At 35.1% G+C, this 12,461-nt stretch overlaps 1 protein-coding gene across 3 annotated transcripts in view; it reads right to left on the bottom strand.

The window, feature by feature from the left end:
- The window catches only part of PROSER1 (proline and serine rich 1), an 85,331-nt gene that overhangs the window by 67,544 nt on the left and 5,326 nt on the right, over positions 1 to 12,461 (bottom strand). For all 3 annotated transcript variants that reach the window (XM_053708405.1, XM_053708407.1, XM_053708406.1), the window contains exons 2-5: positions 11,907 to 12,250; positions 10,868 to 10,933; positions 6,711 to 6,779; positions 246 to 340 (exon numbers count right to left, since the gene is read on the bottom strand). In XM_053708405.1, the coding sequence (XP_053564380.1) occupies positions 246 to 340; positions 6,711 to 6,779; positions 10,868 to 10,933; positions 11,907 to 11,951 (275 nt within the window). In that variant the 5' untranslated portion in view covers positions 11,952 to 12,250. The remainder of the gene's footprint in view (positions 1 to 245; positions 341 to 6,710; positions 6,780 to 10,867; positions 10,934 to 11,906; positions 12,251 to 12,461) is intronic.

Genomic DNA, 12,461 nt, shown 5'->3' with positions numbered 1-12,461 from the left:
GGTTTTGTTGAATCTAGGCCAATAGGTACCTAAATTATTTCATTAATAACAGAATTCATGGCAAACCTCTCAGCCCTCATTGTCTGTATACTCTGAGCTAAATGCTATGTGGTGCCCCAGGTGTACAGAAACTACTTAGAACCACTGGCAGATACATAATATATTCTAACCAAGCTGTACATAAATACAATACAAATGTTATTCTTCTTGAAATATATTAACTGAATACCCTTAAAAACACTTACATGGCCAAAAGTTCCAGAGCACTTAGTCTGTCTTTACTAAATGTAAAACAATTAAGTATATTCACCACTTTTGCCGCAGTAATTGCAACCATTTTCTAGAGGAAAGAAGGAATAAAGAGAGGAAACATACATTAGTTATTCATTTTATTTGATTGACCTAATATTATTTTAATATTTGACTTATCAGCAGTTCCTACATGTTTATTCTTTTGGAACATAGAACCGTTTCTCCCAACTAAAGAGGTCAGCGTCAGTTGCACATAATCATTTTACATGTTGGTCTTTGCTTTTGTTAAAGGGACATTATATACTCGTTTTTTCTTTGCATAAATGTTTTGTAGATGATCCATGTTATAGCCTATAAAGCTTTTTTTTTATAGTTTTGCTTATTTTTAAATAACATTGCGCTGATTTTCAGAATCCTAACCAAGCCCCAAAGTGTTAGGAGAATACTGATGTATACCTAATCCAGCTTGCTCCTGTTTGTGTAAAGAGTCTTTTCATATGCAGAGGAAGAGGGAGGGGTGTCTGAATATTTCCCACTTTCAGTGGGTGTTCTAACTAATCCTTTTAACAGAGCTAAACTGGGAGCTTCTAAGTAAGTTTTTAAAAGGTTTTATACTGGATTTTTAGATCAGTATCTGTGCATCTTATTCTTTATAGTAGTGTCTATTACATGCAGTTAAATAAAAATTGATGTATACTGTCCCTTTAATTTCAATAAATAAAGACATGGAACTGAAGGAAGGTAGAAACCATTTTTTATCAGACATATACAACAGGACTAAAAAAAAATACATTAATCTAGAAAATGATTAATAATTAAAGGGACAGTCTACACCTTAGTCATCTTAAAGTCTTACCCTAGATTAAGCTGCAAATAGCCTCCTGCACCCTTTCTATATCATGCACGGGCATAGACGTGCAGGGTCAGTAGTGCTAAAATTATATGTTCTAATGAATAAGAGCATATCATTTTTGCACTACAATATCCCGTTAACAATGTAACCGCATTTAAAACTCCCAATTTCCTTACACCAACTCCTTGACATAAATTGGATAGATCTTGGCTAATAAACCTCTCTCCTGCACTTGATATACATCTTTGCATTTATGCTACTGATATAGGACACAACAGGATCTTATTTACATTTTATTGTATGTGAACACTATTTTTTTAAGCATGTAAATGTCATTACCTGTAGTGTATTTATTTCATTTCTAGTTCTATGATTCCTTATACAGACATCATTGTTGTGAAAGAATTTTCAGACTTTAGGAAATCATGATGCTCTCAATAATAAAATCACGTAACATGTAAAAATATGAACAAATGAACCAGGGTGGTTAACCTTTTTAGGAGTGTGGACCCAAACTGACAATAATCTTCTAAAAAACTTCTCTTAAATGTCCTGTTACCTTTCTCAAAAATATAATTGGACATAAAGAAATATTAGAGTAATTGGTTTTAATTAATATATATATATACATACAAAAGGAATTTAACACATTTTTTGCGTTAAATTGTGCATGTCTCACACACTTTGTAACCTGCAAATGCTGAAAATCAAATAGCTAATTTATGCTGTTTGCAGCATTTTTTTTAATTATTTATAATTATTTTATTGAGATTTCAAGGATATTGAGTACAGACATTACATAGTAGAGCATAAGAGTTTTACAATGATATTATGTAAAAAAAAATATCTTCATAAGAGATAAAGTTACAAATGTGTCTACATGGAATAAATAATTAATCAAATATGAAACCTATATTTTACGGATAAACTATTCTCTAATTACTCATAAGGCCACTTTTGGACCTATAATCGCACTGGTGATAGAACAGATCTAGGGTCACCCATGGACCCAAACAAGTAGTTGGCATAAGAATGCAATAAATTCTGCATATGAAACAGTAATACACTATAAAGTAAATGAAACAATAAACCCAGGCTTACTTAGACAATATAGAGACATAAAAGCATGAGCTGTAATCAATATAACAATTTGGTATGCATATAGAAGCTAGAGTTCACTCGCAAAGTATTTAAAGGGACATTATACACTCATTTTTTCTTTACATAAATGTGTTGTAGATTTATATAGCCCATAAAGTTTTTTTTTCTTTAAATGTATAGTTTTGCTTATTTTTAAATAACATTGCTCTGATTTTTAGACTCCTAACCAAGCCCCAAAGTTTTAGGAGAATACCAACAGATACCTACTCCAGCTTGCTCCTGTTTGTGTAAAGGGTCTTTTCATATGCAAAGGAAGGGGGAGGGTCTTATTTCCCATTTGCAGTGGGCTTTCCAACTACCTTTTCAACAGAGCTAAACTGAGAGCTTCTAAGTAAGTTTTTAAACAGTTTTATACTGGATTTTTATATCAGTATCTGTGCATTTTATTCTTTATAGTAGAGTATATTACATGCAGTTATATGAAAATGAGTGTATACTGTCCCTTTAAAGTATTCCTATTATAGCTATTGTTGGATCAACTAATAGAAGTTTCTAAAAAGCCTAAATGTCCACCTCTAAAACAAAATAAAATGCTAAATAATGTTTAAAGGGACATAATACTCATATGCTAAATCACTTGAAAGTGATGCAGCATAACTGTAAAAAGCTGACAGAAAAATATAATTTGAACATCTCTATGTAAAAAAGGAAGATATTTTACCTCAAAATGTCTTCAGCTAATAAGAGTAAGTAAGGCCTGTGTAAAAATGTATCTTTCAGTTACTGCCCAGTGGCAGGTTACAAAAAAGGCAGAAATGAACAACAGCCAATCAGCATCAGCAGTCATGAACTCTTTTACTGTGATCTCATGAGATTTCACTTAATTCTCATGAGATTTCATAGTAAACTTCCTTAAACTGAATAGGGAAATAAGATTATGTGCATTAAGCTCGCTCCCTTGCCTGTCCCGGGACAGGCATACTGATTTGCTGCTTAAAGTCCTTTACAATGGGGTGTGAATATTTAGGACATTTTGAGGTAAAATATCTTTCTTTTTTACATAGAGATGTTCAGGAGATATTTTCTAGTCAGCTTTTTGCAGCTATGCAGCATTACTTTCAAGTGTTTCAACATTTAAGTATAACGGCCATTTAAGGTGGCAAAATAGGTTCAATCCCATTCTGTAATTAAATAATTTAGAAAATTAGACACAGTAAACCACAATGCCTCAGCCACTGACAATTGGCCAAATACCCAATGTAAAGGGTGTGAGAAAAAAAAACAGAACAGAGGATACTAAACGGACATGAAACCCTTTTATTTCTTTCAGGATTCAGGTAGAACATATGATATTTAACAACTTTCCAACTTACTTCTATTATCACATTTACTTGATTCACTTGATATCCTTTGCTGAAGGAACAGCACTGCAGTACTGAGAGCTAACTGCTAACTGAACACATCTAGTCAGCCAATCACAAGAGACAAATGTGTGCGGGCACAAATCACCAGCTAGCTCACACTAGTGTCGGATATGTACATATTCTTTTTCAACTATGGATACCAAGAGAACAAAGTACATTTTAAAAATAGAAGTGAATTAAAAAGTGTCTTAAAATTACACGTTCTATTGATTTATGCAAGTCTAATTTTTACTTTTCTATCCCTTTAAATAATATATAAAGAGTGCTCGTACGCCATAATTTCAAATATATATGTACTATAATTAGAGCATATAATATATATATTGAAAAGAAAAGTAGTCAAAATATAATAAAAAAAAGTATCAGAACATCCTATTAATAATCACAAAAAGAGTCCTCATAAATGTGGACACCCCCATTAGCGAAGACCCTTATAGTAAAATATAACTTGTATTAGCTGACAGGGGAGAACCACGATTAACCATGGCTTACCCAAATATCACACATAAAATGAAAAAACACAAATAGTAAACAGGAACACAACCTAGCATTTTAAGGGGTGTGAATAATAACAATATGTTGGAGTAAGTCTCAGTATTGCTTTCTAGTGGGAGAGTCAACTGTATCTGTATCGGTTCAGATTCTAAGTGCACAGAGAGATAAATTTTATGAACAGTTTAAGTCCTCCGAAAACTATCTTCTTAACCTAATGAAGAAAGGGAATTACCGGTAAGGTAGTCTGTTGTAAAAATTAGTTACGCAAGATCAAATCTTCCATCTAGTAGAAATGAGACTCAGGACACCCCTGACCATCTCTAGGCCAAAGATCTCACCTACCAGGGTCCCAAAATATCCATTGGTCTTACTCAGACAGCATTGAAAGTCCTCAAAAATCCAGTGCAGAGAGCGATATACTTTTACAATGTCTTTCCCCCCAAGTACCACCAACTTCATCTCACAACAACTCAGATATTTCTGCCCCTCTGCCACAATGTTCTGCAGGGTTATGGACTAATGCTCTTTGCAACTGTAAACTTACAGATGGCTGTATAAGGCCAGTACTTTCATATACAATCTGTCCTGTATTGGATAATATCCTATAGCTGGCCATCATCTCCACCAAGGCTACAGGGATCAGTTCTCCAGGCATAATAAGTATCTCAAATAATCCAGTCTCTTTCTGATCCTCTCTGTTATGGTTTGCAGCCCATAGCTGATCTCACTGGTGTCCCTGGTGAAGCCATTTGTCCAGAAAATGCTACCACCAGACACTGCAACTTAGACTTGTGTGAGGGTAGGAAATCAGACAAACGTCCACATTCTGCCTCCAATTGTATACAGAAATGATTATAGTAAATATTCAAAAGGCTCTCTATTGCACCAAATTGAGCGTGAATATAGGTCGCCATCTGTGAAATAAAATTATTGCCCGTACAATATGCCTCATGTCTAAGATTTACTTGATTAGCAAAAAACTTGAAAGAGCATCCAGTTTCGGTGTCCTGTTGTATTTCTTTAATAGTTCCTATCGAACTACAGAACATCTCATTGAGAAAGGGTGTAGGATCTTAGGCTGCCTGCTTGTTTTCTTTAGAAGACCGGGCCTCGTCTGTGACTATACTCGATCTGAGAAGGCGCAGTATCTTGCTGCACCAAAACATATCTTCTCAGCTGCAAAAGGTGTTTAGCATACTATTTCTGCTCTTTACACAGCTCAAATGTGCTTGAAGACAGAGATATTTGTAGATTTCATGCGCACACTGCACAAGCCCGCAGAGAAGCCATCCGTTAAGATGACCCTTACCGGACATCCACCTGTTTGCAGCATTTTAAAGACCTATGCTACAGATTTTGCTTTTTGGCTTCTTTAGGGAGGAATAAATAAAGCATAAGTTTTACACAAAAGCAAAAGGTGTTTAATATCCTTTATGGCATAATTGATGGAGTCATATAAAAAAATAAATTAGCAAGCAGTGCAATTGCAGTCAGTAAAACTGAACAGCATTGTGGCAGCCTTGAGGCAGAGTTGAATAAAAGAGCAAATGACCAAATAATAAATGCCAAAGTTTGACCCAGGTTGCACTAGAGTTTGGTGTTTATTCAAAAACTATTGTGTGCACATAACAAACCCCCATATTTAGCAAAATTACTTAATAATGCAAAAATAAATACATTATAGATACATTTTATACATGCTGGCTCATGACAGAAACAAAAAGGAAACTGTTTCCTTGTATACTCCAGGCTCTTAATGCTATTATGCACACTCCAGAGTATCCGATTTTATATCAACACAAGGCAATGATTCCGCTCTATTTTCCTTATTTGGTGTTCATCTGGGCACTTAATGCTATGTTGCACACACCAGAGAGACCAATTGATATTGTAAAGACATACAGGAAAATATACTGTTAGCAAACTTAAAAATAACAGTAATTGGTTGTCATACCAGTTCCTCCGTACAAGCTCCACTTATGATACATGCTGATGGGGCAGCTTGAACACACTCAATTACTGAGCATACCATGGATCCTCTAACTTTTACCAGTGTGCACTCCTTTCTTTTACAAAGAGGAACTCCAAATTATCTGTTACATACCATGACCGTTTCGCTTTGCCACATATCCCGGTCCTTCAGCATGTATCATGCAGCATGTTGATAGCCAACCGACTCCAAAATTTAGTCTGTGACAGTAATGTTTGTATAGAGCGCCAGAAGATGCGTTAGGCCCCTCCAACAAAATGGGCTAGTCTAGGGCATTATTATGCACACACAATACTTTTTTGAATAAACGCCAAATTCTAGTGCAACCTGGGTCACACTTTGGCATTGATTATTTGGTCATTTGCTTCTTACTTTTTCTTTTGTATACATGAATTTTTGTGACTGTTTAATCATAATTTAATATTGATTGAGAGTGCAACTAACCCCCTTTTTTGTTTTTGAAAATTTGTTATGGGTGCCCTGAGCTTGACATTTTACTGAATTAAAAAAAAAAAGCAGCATACTTATGTATCCACCAATAGATACCATGTCCTGAGAATAAGAGAATAACTAGAGGCAAATGAAATACACTTACATGTTGCATAGCTTTCACTGCTTTTAGCTGTGGTTCAGCCCAGGAGAAGTATTTCAATAATTCAATAACCTGAAAAGAAAAAAAAGCAGCAATTTAAAATCACTAAAAAACAGAACTTTAATATACAAAGTTCCCGGTTCTCTATTATTCGTTTAACAAAATGATTTAGTATGAAAAACATGTTTTTCATTATGTCAACACTTATTAATTCCTGTATGAGAAATGTGATAAGTGACAAAGATAAATTTTTGAGACAGAAGATCGTTTTTTTTCATTCAAAAGGAATATTATACTAGCCAATTCTAAAAATGTTTTAATACAAATTAGCATTGTTTTGCAGACAGTTCTTATCTATTATGCCAATTAGGGACAGATGTGTAGCAGGGTTAGCTGTTTCAATTCTGAAAATTAGAGAGTTCACAATTTTCATAGCTAATTTACATGAAAAGGGAGTAACATTATTGAAACTATGTTGCAAAATTGTTTTACTATGCATAGCTAAACATGTTATATTAAACTCTGAAGGTGTGGCTATCTCTTTAATAAATGCTATCAGCATCCTAGGGGTTAAATTTTCCTTTGCGTTTCTTCTCTGCTGTTTGCAACCTTTATGGGACCACTGACTTTTAGTATTTGCACCTAGTGCAACAGGATGGGGGGTAATTACTTCTGTGCACAGTGATTTTTATGGAACAGAGACGTCAACAGAGACATGATAAAAACCTGTGCCCTCTACACAGAGAGAGATGAGGTCAACCAGAGGTGACCCTAGTTTATCTGGAAACATGCTTTTATCACATATTACACTGGATGACAGAAATATGACAGCCATATTAATAAAACAAATCCTCATGATGTCACAAGTGGATTGCCCATTTGTATATATGAACTTGATATACATAACAGAAGTTATAAGGTGTTCTATAGTTTCAGCCAGGGATTCAGAGCTTTCTGACAGGTCATAAAAGAGAGGGGTGGGCACTTTCCTGGCACACACTGGAAGGAGGTTTTGTCAATAAATCTGATAACAGTGTATAGAACTTTAATTTCAACAATATAACTTCATGTAATTCTATGTGGGAGACTGTCTGAACAGTGTGTTTTACTATTCTTCATTCCATCTGCTTGGAAACAGAAACTATAGGACTTTGGGTAAAGTCACAGGTTTCTGTTAATTCTACGTTTTATTTTAAAACTGTTTGAGTGTAAATTGTTTGTTAACTTTTTTATATCAATGCAATGTGACTTGTTTTTTGCTCATAATATTATTATTTTTATTATTGGTTATTTGTAGAGTGCTAAACAGATTCCACAGCGCTAAATGCAATGTGACTTGTTTTTGCTCATAATAAAGTTTTCTTTATTAAAGGGATGTTAAACACTAACGCCTAGATTTAGAGTTCTGCGTTAGCCGTCAAAAGCAGCGTTAAGGGGTCCTAATGCTGCTTTTTACTGCCCGCTGGTATTTAGAGTCAGTCAGGAAAGGGTCTAACGCTCACTTCCAAGCCGCAACTTTTCCATAGCGCAGATCCCCTTACGCCAATTGCGTAGCCTATCTTTTCAATGGGATCTTCCTAACGCCGGTATTTAGAGTCTTGGCTGAAGTGAGCATTAGACCCTCTACCGACAAGACTCCAGCCGCAGAAAAAAGTCAGTAGTTAAGAGCTTTCTGGGCTAACGCCGGTTTATAAAGCTCTTAACTACTGTGCTCTAAAGTACACTAACACCCATAAACTACCTATGTACCCCTAAACCGAGGTCCCCCCACATCGCCGCCACTCTAATAAATTTTTTTAACCCCTAATCTGCCGACCGCACACCGCCGCCACCTACATTATCCCTATGTACCCCTAATCTGCTGCTCCTAACATTGCTGACACCTACATAATATTTATTAACCCCTAATGTGCCCCCCCCCAATGTCGCCGCTACCTACCTACACTTATTAACCCCTAATCTGCCGACCGGACCTCGCCGCCACTATAATAAATGTATTAACCCCTAAATCGCCTCACTCCCGCCTCAAAAACCCTATAATAAATAGTATTAACCCCTAATCTGCCCTCCCTAACATCGCCGACACCTAATGTCAAGTATTAACCCCTAATCTGCCAACCGGACCTCGCCACTACTCTAATAAATGTATTAACCCCTAAAGCTAAGTCTAACCCTAACCCTAACACCCCCCTAAATTAAATATAATTTTAATCTAACGAAATAAATTAAATATTATTAACTAAAGTCTTCCTATTTAAAACTAAATACTTACCTGTAAAATAAACCCTAATATAGCTACAATATAACGAATAATTATATTGTAGCTATTTAAGGATTTATATTTATTTTACAGGCAACTTTGTATTTATTTTAACTAGGTACAATAGCTATTAAATAGTTATTAACTATTTAATAGCTACCTAGTTAAAATAATTACAAAATTACCTGTAAAATAAATCCTAACCTAAGTTACAATTAAACCTAACACTACACTATCAATAAATAAATTAAATCAATTAACTACAAGTACCTACAATTACCTACACTTAAATAAACTAAACTAAATTACAAAAAATAAAAAAAGATTACAAGAATTTTAATCTAATTACACCTACTCTAAGCCCCCTAATAAAATAACAAAGCCCCCCCCAAAATAAAAAATTTTCCTACCCTAATCTAAATTAAAATAGTTAAAAGCTCTATTACCTTACCAGCCCTTAAAAGGGCTTTTTGCGGGGCATGCCCCAAAGAAATCAGCTCTTTTGCCTGTAAAAAAAACACAATACCACCCCCCAACATTACAACCCACCACCCACATACACCTACTCTAACCAAAACCCCCCTTAAATAAACCTAACACTACCCCCCTGAAGATCTCCCTACCTTGAGTCGTCTTCACTCAGCCGAGCAACGATGGACCAAAAGAAGACATCCGGAGCAGCAGAAGTCTTCATCCTATCCGGGCAGAAGAGGACATCCGGACCGGCAGACATCTTCATCCAAGCGGCATCTTCTATCTTCATCCATCCGACGAGGAGCGGCTCCATCTTCAAGACCTCCGGCGCAGAACATCCTCTTCTACCGACGACTACCGACGAATGAAGGTTCCTTTAAGTGACGTCATCCAAGATGGCGTCCCTTGAATTTCCAATTGGCTGATAGGATTCTATCAGCCAATCGGAATTAAGGTAGGAAAAATCTGATTGGCTGATTGAATCAGCCAATCAGATTCAAGTTCAATCGGATTGGCTGATCCAATCAGCCAATCAGATTGAGCTTGCATTCTATTGGCTGTTCCGAAAAATGGGAGCTGCTATGTTGTAACTTAGGTTGTCTTCTCTGCTGTGGCCAATTAGAGACAGTTATAAATAGATCACTAGAGTGTATAGCCAATGGCTATGTGGAATATAACAGTATTCTACACTTCTAACAGGAACTGAAAAGCTCACGATTTTATTATGGAATTACAAGAAAAGGGGGCAAAATAAAAAATGAAAGTATATTAGAATTTTTTTTTTTATAAATACAGTTTATCATTTTATATTACCATCTCAAAGTGTTTAATGTCCCTTTAAGTTTTGCCTTTGTATAATATTTGAACCACGAGACTGGTATTACTAATACTGTGTTTTTCTTTAGCTTAATTTTTTCTAAATTGTATTATTGGATTTGAATTTGTGAGTCTGGGTTTTACTAAGGATTTCCCATATAATAAATCTTAAGTGGAGGCAGCTTAGATATAGTTTAGCGTGGGTAGCATTAAAGGGGAGTTTGGGCATTTGTCTAGGTCTAGAACAGAGTAGAAAGTGTTTGTTAACCCTTGCACCCACTGAACTAAGCCACAGGCTTTCTTGGGGTGGCTAAACTGTGACAAATTGGTTAAGGTGGAAAGTGTCTCTTAAAACTTTCTGTGCCAAACAAGTGACTGTTGCAGGGTTGATTAACCATGCTAGTTCTGAGATTACATTGATTATTTTTCATAATTGTTTGTAAAAAATAAAGTTTTGTACTAATAAGTTGGAACCGGTACATTAACTTGTTGGTTATCTTTCTGATAAATTAGGTTACATTTACAATGCAGGATTGCTTATGTGTCTTTTATTGTATACATTACATATAAACATTGTCATCAACTACTGGGCAGTTCTTACAAATTTTACCTGTTCACTGGAAAAATATCCATGTACATGTTCCAAAGTTTTCACTTTGTAATCTGTCGTCACGGCCTGTAAATGACAAATATCAGATAAATAAAAAAATAAGTAATTAATAGTCTAGTTATGGGTATATAATATATTTTTAACAGATATGATATTAAATTAACTGGCTATACACATTTTTTCATACAGGGAATTATATCATTATTATATATATGTATATTTTAGAACATTGTATTACTGATACTTAACTAATTATCAATAATATTAAATTGGCCTCTTTGTCTTGATATTCTTTGTTAAAGCTCAGGTCCATTACATGACAGCATTCTGAGGAAAGTTAAAGGGACACTGTACCCAATTTTTTTTCTTTTGATTCAGATAGAGCATGCAATTTTAAGCAACTTTCTAATTTACTTCTGTTATCAATTTTTCTTCGTTCTCTTGATATCTTTATTTGAAAACGAAGGCATCTAAGCAGAGGAGCCAGCAAATTTGTGGTTCAGAACCATGGACAGCATTTGTTTATTGGTGCTGCCCAATCAGCAAGGAGAACCCAGGTTGTTCTCCAAAAATGGGCCGGCATCTAAACTTAAATTCTTGCTTTTCAAATAAACATACCAAGAGAATGAAGAAAATGTGATAATAGGAGTACATTAGAAAGTTGCTTAAAATTGCATGCTCTATCTGAATCACAAAAGAAAAAATTTGGGTACAGTGTCCTTTTAATGTTTGTGCACTTGTCTGGAGCTCTATATGGCAACATTGTAACATTTTTTTTAATAATGTTGTATATATACTGCTCCAAACACATGCACACTCCTGAGCCTACCTCAGTATGGTTTCATGAAAAGGAGGTAAGTTCCAAAGGATAACAAGAGAAAGAGGTTGATAAGAGATAAAAATGTATGCTCTATCTAAAACGTGAAAGTTTAATAATAGTTTAATTCTGACTTCCTTGTCCCTTTAATCATCCACAGGCAAAATATTATACATTTGCCACTTCAGTGTGTTTTTTTAGAAATCAAGAAGCTGTCATTACCTTTCGTACTTCATCAAGCACGATTTCAAACGACTTCTTGTCCATGATTTACGTCTGTTTTGCCTTTACCCAGGTTAAAAATAATGGCTAAATGTCAGAACAAAATGCTCTTATGCTCCTTAACAGAATACTTTATTAACCCTGAATAAAAAGGGTTGTAATCCTAAATATCAAGATGAGCGAAGAGAAGCCATTGGTGTGAGTGGAGATTTTACTATCTCCTTTCTAGTAGCCTGTAAAAGTGGATAGGAATCCAAATATAAACTATTTCATTTTTTGGTCCTTAACATTGTGTGAAGTTGAGGTCTGCTCTGGCTGTCTCAGTCTGACACTTCAGTCTCAGTCTAATAAAGAAAAAAATAGAGAGAAATCAATACAAACATCCATTAGCAATCAAAGCAATGTCTAGGTCAACCATGACTTATAATGTCTCAAAATCAAGAATTAAATCAAAGTCAATGTTCTACCCAGAGCTATTTAGTGGGCGCACCACCCGGCTGATTTTACCGACCATCTGGCTAAAAGGTAAGCCAATATTTAGCTAACATTAGTTAA

The sequence above is a fragment of the Bombina bombina genome, chromosome 3, assembly GCF_027579735.1.
Source record: "Bombina bombina isolate aBomBom1 chromosome 3, aBomBom1.pri, whole genome shotgun sequence".
Taxonomy (NCBI): domain Eukaryota; kingdom Metazoa; phylum Chordata; class Amphibia; order Anura; family Bombinatoridae; genus Bombina; species Bombina bombina.
The sequence above is the reverse complement of the archived record's forward strand: the minus strand, read 5'-3'. Positions and strand labels throughout refer to the sequence as shown.